General features: G+C 40.0%; 1 protein-coding gene across 1 annotated transcript in view; it reads right to left on the bottom strand.

Moving 5' to 3' along the window:
* Positions 1 to 17,783, bottom strand: part of LOC119740887 (ryanodine receptor 2-like) — a 136,085-nt gene that overhangs the window by 5,917 nt on the left and 112,385 nt on the right. The window contains 17 exon segments of the mRNA XM_038216354.1: positions 257 to 393; positions 3,538 to 3,667; positions 4,611 to 4,824; positions 5,063 to 5,211; positions 6,174 to 6,298; positions 7,497 to 7,737; positions 8,225 to 8,323; positions 8,677 to 8,834; positions 9,478 to 9,555; positions 10,290 to 10,327; positions 10,891 to 11,052; positions 11,898 to 12,059; positions 12,666 to 12,741; positions 14,202 to 14,323; positions 14,909 to 14,990; positions 16,023 to 16,212; positions 16,781 to 16,867. Of these exon segments, the coding sequence (XP_038072282.1) occupies positions 257 to 393; positions 3,538 to 3,667; positions 4,611 to 4,824; positions 5,063 to 5,211; positions 6,174 to 6,298; positions 7,497 to 7,737; positions 8,225 to 8,323; positions 8,677 to 8,834; positions 9,478 to 9,555; positions 10,290 to 10,327; positions 10,891 to 11,052; positions 11,898 to 12,059; positions 12,666 to 12,741; positions 14,202 to 14,323; positions 14,909 to 14,990; positions 16,023 to 16,212; positions 16,781 to 16,867 (2,250 nt within the window).

Raw genomic sequence — 17,783 nt, 5'->3', positions numbered from 1 at the left:
AATGCGAGTACTTGTACTTGTACTCGGAATACGAGTACTCGTACTCGTACTCGAAGTTCGTTTACTCATGCTCAGAGACCTGTCCTGGTACTCAGAATTACTCGTACTCGTACTCGGTAACCTAAGTACTCGGCAGTACTCAATGCTCGGAAAAGTACTCAACTACAACACTGCACTGCTTCACTGCTCAATCAAATGCGGCCAAATAGCCTTGTCAAATGCTAAGTTGACCCCAATTGACCTGCAGTCATTTTACCTGTATGCCACAGGTAGATAAGTACACCACCACTCGCTCCAAGTGCTGCTCCCGTAGTGCTAAGGCCAGCTCGTTGTTATCCATGAGTGACGCTGCAGCGACGTCCAGGGGGCAGGAACCTCGCAGGGAAGGATATGCTATGTGATCAGGGGAAGTAACAGCAGTTATTTACAGGTATGACACGACAATGTAGCTATTGATTTTTATTTGTGTTACAAACTGTTAACACTATTGTGCCTGAGCCAACTAGCATGTTAGTGGTAAAGTGGAGTTTCAAGTTTTTGAGCAGGCATAATATTTTACCCTTGGTTCTAGCGTTTTTCAGGTACTTGTGCTAAGAAGTAGTAAAGTGGATTGTCAAGTTTTTGATCAGGCATAATATTTGACCCTGAGAAAAAGATAGGAAAAAGTGTTCTGCAGACACCCCAGAAGTGTAAAGTCTAAAGTACAGAATGCTAAAAATGAAGAAAATAATAGAAAATGACAGGAGAAAAATTTGAAAATTCTATTAATATAGGAAAACTATCATGCCTGTTTTTGAGTCACTGCAGTGAGAGACACATTCATTCTGTTGTTGCTATCTAGAATGATACTCTGATCGCAGGAATTTTTGATTAAATTTTTTTTCAAAACATTCCTGGGAACCTTCCCTGAATCTTCCAAAATCCTCCTCTTTGTAGGAAGTCAATAGTGCAATCGTTATGTACTTACAACTTTCAAACTTCTCCCTTCTGGATTTTAAAGGAACTGGGATGGTTAGGGTTAATAGTACTTCACCAATTGTCCAGTTTATGATCAAGAACAAACTAATTTGCGAAACTGCAATGCCATGCAATGTTACAGACCACAGCCGAATAAACAGAACGAAGAAACAACATTTTCTACTTTTAAGGTATCAAATTTGTTTTCTAAAGTACAAGCATTTTTGGATGCACTGATATTGGTATCAAATACCACATACAAATAGAATTTATGAAGGAAAAAAATTTCCGTCAGTGTTTTGAGTTCATTTGCTTTAGCATTTTAAGGTTCTTTTTCTAAGACAACCACACAATTTTGCAATTTTTTTTACTTACATGATCCCATGAAGCCATGGTCCAGTAGGTAGCCACAGTTACCACAATATTTTTGTGCTAGACAATCTAGTTTTCCTTTACAACTTTCCTTTAGTTTTCCTTTACAACAGGCAAAATAATTTTCCCAGCATACTGCAGGATTTTCCCAGTATTTTTTCCTTACATATTCTCACTGGGGTATGATCCGGTAGGTTGTCAAGGTTCTCAAACACTGTCTGTCTATAACCACACTTTTCCTTTACAACCTGCGGAAAGGATTTTTCCCAGCACTTCCTGTATTTTCCGGGATTTTCCAGGTTTTTGTTTACTTACATAATCCCATGAAGCCATGGTCCAGGAGGTAGCCTAGGTTATCAAACATGGCTTTCTGGTTCTGCCGGCCGGTCCGGCAGAAATAACAGAGGAATCGGCAACAGCTTGAGGTCAGGTCCCTGGATCCCTCATCCTACAAAGGACCCCCACACACACGGCACAGCAAACAGGGTCAGACAAAGGGTGAGACAGGGGAAAAAACAGGACGGGGTTTGTTAGTTGTGAAACGCTGGGTGTCCATTCATTCCCAGGTATTCTTACATTCAAGGGCATCTTCCTTGATTTTTTTTTTATAGATGTTAACTCTATTATCCTTTTCTTTAACGCTTATTTCTTGTTTAATTATCCAGATTGTGTGCCTGTTGGGTCATTTTTATAAAGTGAACAAGAGACAGAAGCCAAAGGTTTAATGGATACCCATAAGCAGAGTTGTAAAAACTCGAGTCAATGACTTGACTCGAGTCCAACTCGAGTCACAATTTTTGGCAACTCAAATCGACTTGAGTCCCAAAGGGTAACTGACTCGACACGAGTCCAGTCACTGTCAGAAAATGACTCGACTCAACTTAAGTCCCTCATCAGAAGACTCGACTCAACTCGAAGGCTAATAACACTCAAGTCCCACATTGTGCAAAAATATAATTATTTGCTGTGACTTAAGGTACAAAGTTATTTATGTACGCATGCTTCGCATTACCGTCAAGGTGTGGCCGCTTATCGCGTAGAAATATATGCCTAATGACTCCCACCTCGTGGTTCTATAATGTTGCGCACAAACTTCTATCCTGGAACCAGACTTTTAGTGCATATCCCGATTCTTGGTTTCATAACTGGCATCGGGCAATTTCTTAAGCCCTTAATGAATGGCTAACTTTATGTCCTGCTTTCAAAAAATAATCAGATATGTTTTCTATATAATCAGAAACAGTTTCGTATATTGCAATTTGGTTTTGACGTTGTCAGTGTAAAAATAATTCCAGGCCTGAAGCCAAATCAGACATAAAACCAAAGTTTCACTTCTTGTTAACTGTTACGTAGACCATTTCAGCAGAAGCTGTCTATTTGGTACCATGCAGCACATTTCAAGTCTTCCTTCTTTCATTCTGTAATTTAGAAGATGGCGTTCAAATATCAGTAACTCAAATTGACTCCGACATAAATTATGACTCAACTCAACTCGATTCGACCACACACTGTGACTCAACTCGACTCGACCTTCTTGACCTAATGACTCGACTCGTCTCGAGTCACTTCCTTAAAATGACTCGACTCGACTCGAGTCACAAAATTCATTGACTCGTTACAACTCTGCCCATAAGCATGCATAACAAACGCCATGCATAATTTGTTTACAGCGCACGGTTCCTATCTGCCTTGTGGCAGCCAAAAACCGCATAAAACGTACCATGACAGCCAGCAAACTTTAAAAAAGTAATCATCAATTTAGAATTGAAGGTACCTTGCTGAAATAATTTGATAGTGAATATTGGTCACTATCAAAAAAAGATATTTCCGTAAAATCAAGTTTTGACCGTTGTAAATTTACAGTTTCAAAACCACAGATATGTCAGGAGAAACGGTCCCAACAATTATGTTAGTACAAACTGCGGACAGAAGAACTGCAGCACCGGATTAAGACAAACTTTCTAACTTGATTAAGAAGGCGGCAGAATATTTTCCTCTAAAGCAGCAGGGGGGAATCTGTTACGAAGCTTCAGAACAAATGGACAAAATTGGCTAATCAGCAATTAGTTGCGTTTTTTTGGGAACAGTCCACACAATTTAAGCAATTTTTTTAATTTTTGCATGCAATCTACCAAACAAGAAAAACCAAATCAAAATCAGCCAAAGGACTTGGTTTTCGTCTTTTTGTGTCTTTGCTGGTCAACTTACAGAGGCCAATGTCGCTCTGATCTAGGAAATAATTCAGATGGTCAAAAATGGCCATCTGGTTCCGACCACTGGTTCGGACAAAGTAGCTGAGGAATCGCGAGCAGGCCGTGATCAGCTCGTGGTTGAAGTCCTGAGGAACGAGGTTTGGACGCTTAAAAATTTTCACAAATTACAAATTTTCACAAAGTGAAATCCACAATGGTTGATATTCTCTATTCAGATTATAAGCAATTCCACTTGAGCTGCATTCATCATTGAATACATTTTTCAAAGATGTCATATACACAAAAAAATAATAAAGGAATTTTTAGCCCATTAATTCGGACTACATTTGGATACTTAATATTTCTAACACAATCTGTGAAATTTTTTTAGAATGTGGTTTTGCCTTTATGTTTATTTTAAAATGATTTTAGGTTCAGTTCAAGAAATGTGTAACCCCAAACTTATAACAGCAATTTCTCTTCACAAGATGAAATTTGCATCGGCGTGATGTAAATCAATAATAGGTTTTGCCCTGTAAACTCTGTAAACTCAGCATGTTACCTCCCGAGTGAAAGTTGGAAAAGATACGTCGGTGAAGGGCAAATCCTAATATTGATTTACATCCCCCAAACGCGTATTTCATCTTATGAATTGTTTAATTGCGGTACCCGCTGCTACATGTACATCAGATTCTACCCAGCCAACCAATCCTGATAGCTCGGTGGTCGAGTGGTAAGACGTCTGCACTAGAAAGCAGGAGGTTGTGGGTTCGAGTCCCACCCAAGTGATTTTTTTCCAACTTTCAATCGGGAGGTAACACACAGAGTACACAGCGTATATACGTCAGTGAAGGGCAAAACCTAATATTGATTAGCAATATCTCTGTTTCACCCTTTCACAATCTGTTTTCAAAATTAACATCCCATGGTAAAGTGAAAGATCTCTATTTCATTAATGCTAAAAAAGCACAATTTTTTTTTAACCTGCCCAGTAGAGTCAATTTTTTGAATTTGCAGTAGCACATCACAATTAATCAATTTGTCAAAAATATAAATTCCACAATATGTAAATTTCCAGCTTAGACTGACCTGAACTTTAGCCGAGGTGGAGGTCGAGCTGACTTGATGTGGTAGGGTGCGGCTTCCCCTCATTGCACCCAGGTCACAGCAGCCCGTGGTCAGCTGGACAGCCGTCTGGTGCTTCTCCAGGACGTTGACCATCACGTTCATGACCGTCTCGTGGACGCACAGGGCCCGCATCAGGTCAGGGTGCTGGTAGAAGACTTTGTTGTCCGTTAACTCCCTAGGGTAATCCAAAGCAAGAAACACTAATTTAATATTGAACACAAATTTGTATTTCTATCTGAAACATCTAATGCTTATTTCTGGCAGGGTCCCCACAGAAATCTTAAAATGAAATTCCTTGACTTTCCACGATAGCTTTAAATTCCGGGATTTTCCAGGTTTTTTCCACGACTGTGGGAACACCGATGTTTGGAGAGAGGGTGGTCAAGGGTGTGGATAATGTAATCTGTACTCACCACAGGTGTTTGATGAGTGCATCTTCCTCTACTGACCCCATCTGGACAGTCAAGAGTGACCTGATTTGACCCAGGGAGGTCAAGAGATGCACAATGTCCTCTCGCTGGATGGCACTGACCACGTAGGTCTTGTTCAATGCTCTGCAAAGCTAAGTTCACAAAAAGATGGGCAAAAAATGTCAAAAGAATGGAGTGACCTACAGATTTTAAATCCCCTCCTCCCAAACTGGAGCTAAACCAAATTACAGAGTGCTACACTGGTATTACTGACAAGTAACGGATCACATTCCAGGCAGTAACACCAAAGAAATAGATGGAACAAGACTAGACCTGCTGTGCTCAAGTGTGAGACTGGGGGCATTAATACCATAAGTTAAGTATGCCAAGTTCAGGACCATTTATAAAACGTGCTCATTTCATACTTTTTTGGGGGTAACGAATGTATTTAAAACCAGGTACAGCATTCATGTAAAGTTTGGACAGTAGCAAATTGGTTAGGGCAACGACAACTATAACAAAATTTATTGTATGAGTGAATACATATTATTTACTCATGAAATTTGCTTTGGTTTCAATTTATAAGATTTAATTTGATTTATTTTCAATCATCACATTTTAAAGTACTACGCATCATTGTTGTAGTCGAGTCCAACACAAGTCCTTTCGCAAGTCCAGTCACAAGTCCAATAAGTCCAGTCACAAGTCCAGTCACAAGTCCTGTCATAAGTCCAGTCACAAGTCCTTTCATAAGTCCAGTCGCAAGTCCAGTCGCAAGTCCAGTCGCAAGTCCAGTCGCAAGTCCAGTCGCAAGTCCAATCACAAGTCCAGTCACAAGTCCAGTCACAAGTCCAGTCACAAGTCCAGTCACAAGTCCAATCACAAGTCCAGTCACAAGTCCAGTCACAAGTCCAGTCACAAGTCTAATCAAGTTTCCTACGGCATTAAGTACAAAGTTGAACTGGTCCGAAAACAACCAAAAAAGCAATTTTTTTTATTCAGGTAAGGCAAGCAAAATGTCAAAGACCGCAGAGAAGGTAAACATTGCTCCTTCCTCCCACTTCGCCTAAGGAAGCAGAAAATGCTACAAACCACAAATGCAAAGATAACATACCTCCCCAACACCGTCATACTGTCTGTGTAGAAGCTTGAACATTTCCCTGACCAAGCAGGCATCTTTGACGTGCTTCTCCTCAGCCCATCGGATCATGGTCTCCGAGATCAGATAGGACAAGGAATCTACGACATATGGTGGGTGGGAAAAAAAGGAGAACGATTACTGCCATGGTTTGATTATCACATGAAGGTCACAAAATGCAGTGTGTATGGACTCTGTGCACAAGTACACCCTTAATGGCGAACAATTACAAAGAGTAACGATTGTTAAGGACAGTTTTAATCATTTCCAATAACAACACCACTCAAAATCCAAAGAAGAATGTTCAAAACCGAACCTGTTGAAGTCTCAGTTCAGTGGATGTTGCACTTTTCGAGAAAACAGTGAAAAAAAAACACGCACAACCTTCTGATCACGAAATACGTTTCGTCAATAGCACTCTGTATTTCCAAAAATCAGTCAATTAACTGATTGTTGGGGTGTTTAGTGCCAGTGTGATTTTTAATCCAAGTAGGCTTTTTGCTAATAATTCGGTGGGTTACGTTTGGGATAAATGATCCTATATGCTTTTAAAACATTGCTGCCATGCAACATTTTGGATTATAACTCCTTCATATCTTCGGACAGACACTTTGTCATAAACTGCTTCCTGTCACCCAAGAGCAAACTGGTACTTGTGAGTGCAGAGATAACTGTTTGCATCATTCCCTTGTGCCAAAATGGTAGAACTGAACTGGGTACTCCCCAAAAACTGGGCCCAATTTCATTGCTCTGCTCACCATTCACTAAAAAAAAATGATTACTGTAGCAGAAAATTCTGTGCTTAAGGTAAGGATATTTCACAGGTAAGAGAGGAATTTTGGCTAATGCACATGCGTACATCCCGTAACTAAGGATTCTGTGCTTACAGGGTTAGGGCACAATTTTGTTGCCTGGGCTGTTAGCACAGAATGGCGATGATAGTAAGCATGGAATTCTGTGGTTAGCAGAGCCATGAAATTGGACCCTTAAGGCAAGTTCACACTTCATAGGAATGTTAATGTGAAGTAAATTCGTTAAGGTAACTAAGAATGTCACAATGAAACTTTAATTGTTGACGTCATGACATTTTCTTTCCTTTGGCTTTTGCATGAAGTATGAACCAGCCTTTACAAATGTTTTTGTAAAGGATAAAATGGGTACAGATTTATTCTCAGTTAGGGAAGGGGGGGGGGGGGAAAGAATGGTTATGATTTGAATACTGTCCCCCATCACAACAAGTAGAGAGAGAGAAAAGGCCTTCACTGCCCACAGCGATTAAAAAAGTTCTGATTCTATTACCTCCAGAGAACTTCTGCAAGAAGTCTTTGCTATCCGACTGGTTCCCGCCGTGGCCCATCAGCCAGCCGAACAGTCTCCCCAGCCAGGACCTCTCCCCCTTCCCTTGCTCGTCCTCCTCTACCTCATGGACTCCACAGTGGGTCACCAGGTTGCTGTGGAAGGAGTCCAGGACCTCGCGCAGATCCTCCCGGCAGGGGCTGGTGCTGTCGTCTTTGCCCTTGAAGGAGACCAGCATGCGCATCTTGACAGGGAAACGGGGAAAAATAACATGGGAAATGTAATGAATTTGGCTTTGGGCTTCGTCCTATTTTAAAAGGGACTAAAACTGAGAACAAGGTTGGAATTTAAAAAAGAAAACTGTTGATCGCAGACTGCTTGTTTATCTTTCCATGAGTGTATTTTCACAAATCAAAGTTTTTGGATTGGAAAACTTTTAATGACTCCTCTCACTAGTGAAGCTGACATTAAAAAGTTGAAGTTAATCATCCATGCGCGGAGTATTTTACGTAATTTCACCTGACACATATTTTTGAACCAAATGTGATTCCTTCTTAGGTCAATGATCCAAGGTGCCAGGGAGGTATAAGTATCAATCTCTGCTGAGTTAAAGTTATTGTGACAATAATGCTGAGTGACAAATTACTATGATGGCACAAAAAAAGGTAAAACATAATCCTACTCTGCTGAAACTGTATCGCAAAGAGATCAGCACCGTTGCAAGGCCTTACCTGCTCTTGTGGAGTTGAGCGGAATTCTTTGGTTTTCTTGGCCGCGATGATAGGTGGCATATCGTTGTTCCTAACCTCCATAAACCGCCTGAACTGGTCCTACAGAAAATACATGAAAACAAAAAAACGATAAAATCTGTATGTACAAAAATTTTGTACAAAAAGATTTGGGAAAAATCCAATCTTTTAGAGGGGAATGTTGTCCTAAAAAAGAACTTTACAATACCTTTCCATATGCATTTTTAAAAAAACATAGCTCGGGACAGACTTTATTTTGATGAAATTAGATTGGTGCAAAACTGAGGCTAAAAGTGCAAAGCAAAGACCTATTTTGTGTTGTAACATCGTCAGTTGCTAAGCTGTTGGTAAGAATTCCATTCAATTGGCCCAAACATTCCAGTGTAGTTTCTCTTTCAAGACAACCATGGGTTATGAGTATTGAGCTTGCTTACAGCTTGGCATTCGGCTACAAAGTCTTCCGAGAAGTTGACAATGGACTCGACGCGGTGTCTGAGCTGGCTGTCGCACAGATGTTGCAGGAGGTAGCACACCTCCAACTTGACTGGTTCGTCTAGCTGCATCTGTAGCAAGCCCACTCCCTCGCTCACTCCTAGAAAAAAACAAAATTGAAACTGATTTGAGCTTTCTTACATTTATTTTTTCTTACTTGGCGCTGGTTCATACTCAGAATTGGGAGAAAAATCCAAGATTCAGGCAAAACCCACGGAATTAGGTAGGGACTGAAAACTCTTTACAAATCTTTTAGAACTGCATATGTGATGCGATCAAGCTAAGTAAATCGTTTGTCTGGAATTTTTATTTGGAGATACAGCCAAAATAGGGCCACTTCATCACATCACTTCATTACATCTCTTGGTGTTCCGACTTTCGTAATATTTGAACTAAAGATGGTATCAGCATGCGGTTTTCACATCAGTAATGCTGAGATTGTGCTCTTTTCAAATCTGTAATAAAAAATGTTTGACCAGGGTCGACAAACGACTCACATAGCTTGATCGCATCACATTTGTTGTTTGAAGTTGCTTGTAAAGTACTCGTCAATTCTTCTCCATTATGTAGGCCATTAATTTGTGACAACTTTTTCTATGAAACAAGTGTAACTCTGTGACCATTTTTATGACTGTTTTGCACACCTTCAAATATACACAGTATAAAACTTACATCAATGGATGGCAAATTTCACTTAATTGGACTTCGAATCTCAGGAATTACAAATGATTTTCGCTTCCTACCTTTTTTGTACTTATCATCGAAGGTCGTTGGATCGATAAGAATTAGAAGCTGCTTGAGATCCTCATCGTCAAATTCACCTAGAAACAAATGTGAAAATATGAAAACAAATTCAGATTCAGAATCAAAGTTGAGTCCTTTTTCAAATAAATGAAGATTCTTAGCATATTTTTGCCGTAAGAACTAGGATCCTACCGATAATAAAAGGCATGAATACAAAGACCTCACGTCTTATCATTCCTACTGTATCAAGCCAGATTTTTGTTGAGACTCACAAAAGGACTTGTTCACAACAATGTCAACTAAAATACATAGAATATGACTATCTTCGACTGGGTGTGTTAGGGAACAGATATCAATCGAACCGGCGGGCAACGGCTGGTAACCACCGGTTCCCGGTGGTAACCGGTGGGTTTACAGTGTCTGAGCATTTTGAAAAGGATGATCGTAAGTTATGAATATTGGTATATGCACGAGGTCATCCAGCCTGGCCCATGGGCTCATTAAGAATGAGTCAACTAGCCCAGGGAATTAACTCCAGAGTGCCAGTAAGGTGTACAATAGAAACCACACTCTGCCATGGGCCACCGTTGTTGAGGGATTATCGGATTACACTACTTGAATGCCTTTGAATTTCGTTTGCCATGTTTCACACGCAATTATTTTTTGACAGATTTTTATCTGCGTACCGGGACTATCCACTGTCAATGCGGACCAACAAATTATTTTGTTTTTATTTAAATGTTCTTAATTTCCTATCGTCCAGCAAAAAACTGAATAATTTTCTCATGGGATGCTTATTAACGGCACTTACCAATGACGAGCAACTTGTCACACAGTCGCAGAAGTGGTCTGTAAGATTTAAAGTAGCGGACAGAAGAAAGTGGGTGAACTTGCCAATATTACGTTTCTGTATCTTATCCTTTGCGCTCGGTGAAATCCAAGATGATTCAGGTAGATTGCAGGATATGAAATTTACAAAATGTCAAGATTTCAATATAAAATCCAGTGGACTTAAGGGAAGACTCTGGAAGACCCAGGAAGGTTCAAGATTTCAAATGCACTCCGAAAGACTTAGGAAAAGTCCAGATTTCAAGAGGACACAGAAAGACTAAGGGAAACTCAGGAAAGTATAAGATTAATTCCGGAATTAATTATTAATTTCAAGATTTGCAGACATAAAGTATTCAAGATATAATCAGGAATACTCAGGAAGTTTCAAGATGACACAGAAGGCTCCAAATTTTTTGAGACTTCAAAAAGACTCGGGAAGACCCAAAAAATTGCAAAATTTTCAATAGCGCTCAAAAAGACTAAGACTCAGGAAGACTCAGACTCGGGAAAGCTGAAGATGATTCAGGTAGATTTTTCTGAAATAAAACAACCTGGTCTAAAATGATTTTAGAGGTACTCACACAAAGAGGTCGTTGTAACTTCCTCCGATAGGATCCCGGCAGCTGGACACTCCATGGGCGACTGCCTGGGTCAGAAGGTTGATCACGTGTTTCTTGAGGGCGTTGAGTTGAAAGGGCGGTGGGCGTGTCTCGCTCAAACGATGGGGGAGGTTCACGTTGGATCTAAATATAGAAAAAATTCCATATTCAGAATTGGTGCTTTAAAATTCCGTAAAATATAGGGAGCTCATTTATTCTGCAAGTGTTTCCCTAGTTGTTTTGGGGGTATAGTCCAATTTTGGCAAGCTTTCACTACACATTCACAGATCCTTCAATGGCAAAAGCACTGTGTAAACTAAACACGCAAAAAAGGAACATTTATTGGAGGGGTCATCATTTTGAATGTGATCGTCTTATGATAACGTCATTTATATAGACCTTTGGGTAATGTTGTTAGCTACATTTTGATACCCCATTTGCTAGCAGACTGTAAATCGTCCAATGTTGACAATGGTTTATGAAAAGTGATGCAGTTAAAAAATTGCAAATTTAAAGAGTATACGAGTGGAAATTGCTGCATGACAATGTTCACTGACCGAAACAAACAGCAGGGAATACCAATCGCACAGTGCTTGCATGCATGGGGGAACACAAATTGAATTGCCCGCGCTTTGTTCGGGCACCGTGCAGTCGATGGGGGCCAATTACGGGCATGTGCGCTTACACTTAGCAATGTCGCCTCGCGTAATCTTTAAATTTGCAACTTTTCAAATTGAATCACTTTTCATAAACTGTTGTCAATCTTGGACGATTTACAGTCTTTGGTAGCAAACGGGTATTAAAATGTAGCTAACAACATTCCCCAAAGGTCTACATAAATGACATCATCATAAGATGATCAGATTCAAAATTATGACCCCTCCAATGAATGTGGACTTTTTTGCGCAACTGCCTCATGACGGATTATCTGAATGCTAGCTGGCACATTGCAGTGCTATTCAAGGGGCTGTTCTATATGATATACTTACCCATCGTCAGAGAAGAGTTGTTCTGGTCGGATGGAGACTGTTTTGCTGGTGCTCAGGGCTCTCTTGATGGATGAACTGTTATTGGAGCCTTCTTCCCCGGTATCCTCGTAGCGTTGGTTAGCGGCCATCAGGGGAATGATAAACTCATCCTGGGTCATCAATCTGCATCACACACATAGAGGAAGGAAACTGGTACTTTTCAGTTCATATTTATGGCAGTGCAAATGGGCTTGAATTTCACTCAGTGTTTCAACCATAAGTGCCCATATTTTTTTAAACAGACATTTTACTCTCTGTGATTAACATCCCTCAGCAGTTCCAAAGAGAAAGATGGGGAGACCACTGCGAGGGACATTTGTCACCTCAAATGAGCATTAAGTCAACACATTTCAATTTTCAAGTACAGTGGGGTACGGCCAGATTTTGAAGAGGCATTGTTTTTTTTCTTTTTCTATTCTGTTTCATCTTGTTAAATTTTCAATGTTATACCACAGCAACATTTTTAAATATCTCAAAAATTAGTACTTTTTGGGCATGCATGTCGGACATTTGTGTACACATGTCGGACACTAATCAGGACTATGATTGGTCAAAACATCACGGGGGCGGGGCTTAATGGGTCAGTCTATTAGCTTCAAAGTGCCTGCAAAGAATCCCTGTTAAACTGTGCTTTACAGAACCACACACAACTCACAAATGAAAACAAAAATGCTGTTACCGCAGAACTTTACACTACATCACATTGATCTGCAATTAAATTCTTCTTACCTGGCGTTGGCATGAGTAGCTAGATGAAGGGAGATGAGTAGATCATGGTAGCCCATTCGCAGAGGACCGGACAGATCTGTGCATCACATCATAAAAAGAAATAGTCATCGAGTTGGATCCGGTTGCAACCCGGAGGTCGCAGGTTGAAATCCTGCTCCAGTCAATTTCTTGGTTCATTTTTAAACAAAGGCATTGACGAAATGGAGAACCCCCAACATAGGGCTTGATAGCTCAGTTTATAGAGCACCGGAACGGCAGTTTGGAGGTTACAGGTTCAAACCCGAATCCAGTCTAATTCTTTGTTCATTTTTAACAAAGGCATTGACAAAACTGTGAACCACCAACATACCGACATAGGGCTGGATAGCTCAGTGGGTAGAGGACTCGTACAGTATTTCGGATGTCACAGGTTCAAACCCCCTTCTCAGTTTATAGAGCACCGGAACGGCAGTTTGGAGGTTACAGGTTCAAACCCAAATCCAGTCTGATTCTTTGTTTATTTTGAACAAAGGCATGGACAAACTTGGGCACCACCAACATACCAACATAGGGCTCGATAGCTCAGTTGGTTGAGGACTCGTACAGTATTCTAAATGTCACAGGTTCAAACCCCCTTCTCAGTTTATAGAGCACCAGAACGGCAGTCTGGAGGTTACAGGTTCAAACCCAAATCCAGTCTGATTCTTTGTTTATTTTGAACAAAGGCATGGACAAACTTGGGCACCACCAACATACCGACATAGGGCTGTTGGTCGAGGACCCGTACAGTATTCCAGATGTCACAGGTTCAAAGCTCCTTCTGGTTAATTTCTTTGCTCACCTTTCAAATTATTATAATGCACCTAGTCAGATTCCCTTCTTTACGGTTTACTTGGAAATTTGTGATAGAAAGCCATATCGTCCTGGCGTGATCCCTATTTGCCGTTTCCCAGACTAGTAGCATTGTTAATGTTGCTAGCATCGTGACTTTGGGCATGATCCCTGGCTACATGGCATTTACATTGGTTAACAGAGACATTGACGTAATGAGGAACCGCCAACATAGGATTGGATGGCTCAGTTTGTAGAGCACCGGAACAGGGTTCAAACCCTACTCCAGTCAATTTCTTTGGTCAATTTAAAAAAAAAATATTAAAATGCATCTGGTCAGTTTCCCTTTGTGGTTACATTACATGTACCTCCGCCAAGGAGGGTATGTTTTCATCGGATTTGGTAAGTTTGTTGGTTAGTTTGTCTGTTAACAAGATAACTCAAAACTTATGGACTTGCATGAAAAATTTTACAAGTACAAATCGATTAGTTTTTGGATTTGATCTGGATCTGGGTCTGGGTCTGGATCCAGGATTTTTTTAAAGGATTCTTCAACATTTATGCGAGCATTTCTTTTGGGAGTACTGACAATATGACGGGGAATTGTTTAGCCTTGGAGGAGGTTTGTGCTCTCTGAGTGCTTTCTAGTTTTGATCATAATATCATGAGACTTTCTAAACTTTTTTTAAAGTCAACAAAAGTTCTGCACACAGAATCTATACTTACATTCACACTGTATACAGTAGGTCAGCTGGTCTTCATTCACATGACTGCACAAAGCATGAGCCACATGATGGTTGCCATGGGAACACACGGCGCTGTACAACTTCAGGGTATGGGCATGAAACCTGAGAACAAAAAATTGCATCCTCGAAGATAAGGCCTTTGAAACTTCATTGATGTCCAAATATCTAGTTGGGGAAACCATCTGAGACTGAATACACAATTTGAATGTGCGTCAATATTTTAGTCACATTTCTTTTTTGGCAGGAATTCTATTCTGATAATGTTCTCTTTAGACAAGTAAAATCCAAGTTAATTATTGACCTTATTCTTCAATTCAGATATGCTCCACTTTACAGCTTCTGTAAAACAGTACAAAGAATCATTAAATCTAATTTTCTTTCACCATATGAAGGAATATTGTTTTTCCAACTTCCATTGATATTTTGTGACTTGTAGCAGACAGTCTCAACTTGGATTCATATTTTGTAAAAAAAAAAAGACTTAACCAATAAAAATTGACATGGAATAATTTGATATAGGTATAGAATCAAAACAACATTTATGTAAAAAACACTACAGTATTTTGTTTTTGCGTTGAAGTACTTACTTGAGTTTTACGAATCAAAACAACTTCTTTTTTTTACGAATCAAAACAACATTTATGTAAAAAATGCTACAGTATTTTGTTTTTGCGTTGAAGTACTTACTTGAGTAAGTCTGGATTTTCAATCAACTCCAAAATGTCTATACATCGGTTTGCCTCTGGGATGTGAACAGCCAACCAGGAAACTGAATCAAAATACATGATATAAAAAGCATCATCAATTTCTGCCAGCTGATATGTATAACTTTCCCCTCTAGAGAGAAGAACAGTGACAAGGGTTTTTTCAACGCAACGAAAAAATGCCATTGACAAGCATCTGGTAGTGTAGTATTACCATATAGTCACGCTTGTTAGTTTTTCAAATGAACAGTAGCGACAAACTCGGTATGGATTCACTTTTTTGGGGGTTGAGTATACTAGTAGTAGGCCAGTTTGGGTTATTTATTTGAAAATGTTTTTTCTTCGGAGTGATATCATCGGAAAGGGAGACAGAAACAATGATTAAATCATTGTTTGCAGGGGACGTGAACCCCAAACACAAAGGGTGGCTTCAACCAAAGTGACTCTCCGACCCTTATACCACCATGAAACATGCCTGGAGGACTTATTATTTTGATGACACAATACAGTGGAACGTTGCTATACCGAACACCACTATACCGAACATTCGGTTATACCGAACATCGTCCTTGGCTCCCGATTTTTGTGTACAAAACCAACTGAACATTGTTGTTGAAAACCATCAACAGAAAAGCGACAAGTGGCTATTATTTCCCCAAGGCATAGAAGGGGAAAGCCACCCATCGATATAGGTAGTAAGCTCAAAACTGTGTAATAACATAATTCAATAGTCGGCACGTGTTCGAAGTCGTCTTTCAGTAACTACCAGGGCGTGCAGGGTGAAGTTATGAAGGGCGCCATTTATTGAAAAGTGAGTACCAGAGCACCGGCAGCTTAAAATTGCTATACCGAATGATCACTATTACGAACATTTACTGTGGATCCCACGATGTTCGTTATAGCGGCGTTCCACTGTACATTTGTCACGGTATACCAAGGAATTAGCGCAGCAAATTATTGGGTTTTTTACGAATACTCGAACCGGCAAAATGCTTGGTTGATGATCGAATATTCAATATATTCGTAGCAGACCTACAATATATACCACACACCACAATTCCAGCGCGTGGTTCATATGCGGTTACCAGCAATCTTACCTGGTGTCCTGCATGACACAATCCAGCCGGCATTGTCCGAGTGTTTGCGGGTCAAGACATCCAGGGCCTTGTGAGGGGCCCGGGACCAGACGCACGGCCGCATGACCTGAACTTTGACCCGGGAGGGGCACTGGGGTACGGGATTGTGGGAGTCGCTCTTGAACCAGGCAGCCGAGATAGGAAGGCAATTCTGGGGAGAAAAATAACAAAATCAAGTAAAGCCCAAAATAAAGAGAGTCATTCTTGGCCGGACGTGAGATGCAAGAAACTTTTGAAGGGGATATGCAGTAGATTTGTTGAACAGAATCATGGTACTGTACCTCCATGTTCCTTTGACCTTCATTAGAATTCTTTGTACTGCCCATTTTAAGTGTTCTTCAGGGGCTTTTTGATTCATTTTTGTCCAAATGTTTGAGCAAAAAGTTGTCAGCATTGTGTCTATTCTGTCTTTTGTGTTGCGTTGTTAAAAGTTTTTAAAAAAATCCAAATTCACTTAAAAAGGGACTGCCCTTTATTTCACACAGTTCAGAGGCATGATTATTCAAAAAAACCAACTTTGTTTTGAAATTCAATTTATGGCCATTCAATTGGATTGACAGCTTTATTTGTGGCATATCCGTGTCATGATGCAATATCATAAGGGATCTCAACAAAATTACATCACATCATAGGGATCTCAACAACTTCTCTTTTTAACTGGTGTTGAATTGGATCAGAAATGTCACTCTAACTAACTTATAAGAAATGATTCCACTGACCTTTGACCTCCCAAGCTCAAACTGCAACATCTCCTTGCTGGTTGGACGAGCAAAGACAGCCGGGAAGAGCTTGGTGCAGGGCTGAACCTAAATGGTAATGGGGACAGTGTCAAATTGAGCTTGAGAAAGAAATTTTGGTTCTCTGTAACAATCCTAACTAGTGCCTACTACAGTAGAGCTTCACTATAGTGAACACATTTGGGTCCACAAAATATTGCTTGGGATAGCTGTCATTTGTCAAAGCCATTTTTCAATCTCCAATGTTTTGTGTAAAATTTAAAATTTCGGAGGCTTCAAGCCTTAGGCCTCCGAAATTTTAAATTTTATAAGGGGATGTTCGTCATGTACCGATGTTCAGTATAGTGATGATTGTTAAAGCAGCTTTCTACCATAACTATTTAGAATATCTATGCAGCTTTGCTCACATTTGTTTTGTTTTTTTTTCTTTTTTTTTTTGAGGGGGGACACTTTTCAAATTTCTAAAAAGGTTTGGAAATTCAACTTTCAGTCGCCAAATTCAAATTTGTCAACAAAACCATACTGCTTCAATATCTCACTCCGATATAGAGTCAGGAATTGGGCAGCATGTGGTTGCCCTTACGTCCTCTGACACAGGGTCAGCCTCATTAAAATATCTGAAAGTGCACACTTTGGCAATGCATTCTGCAATATATTCGTATTAGAGAACACTAATCCAATCGGACTACAGGGGAGGTAGCATTGTCATGGCACAAACCAATTTCAGAAACTATAATGGCACTGCCTGTTCTGAAGTGGAGCCCTGTGGCCAATGTTACTTGTATATGTTGTCGACATTGTATTTGTGTTCTTGTGCAAGACACCTTACTACAATTGCATATCTCCACTCAAAGAGTATAAATGAGTACCTGTGGGGATTAGATACCATACCAGTAATTTTAAAGCGCTTTGAGACTTTGTAGTGCTTTGTAGTTTATAGTATTATATAAACACCACAGTTGTTTGTTATTATCACATACATGTA

Source organism: Patiria miniata, unplaced genomic scaffold (genome assembly GCF_015706575.1).
Source record: "Patiria miniata isolate m_02_andy unplaced genomic scaffold, ASM1570657v1 HiC_scaffold_5, whole genome shotgun sequence".
Classification (NCBI taxonomy): Eukaryota; Metazoa; Echinodermata; class Asteroidea; order Valvatida; family Asterinidae; genus Patiria; species Patiria miniata.
Note: the sequence above shows the minus strand (reverse complement) of the source record. Positions and strands in the feature narration are given on the sequence as shown.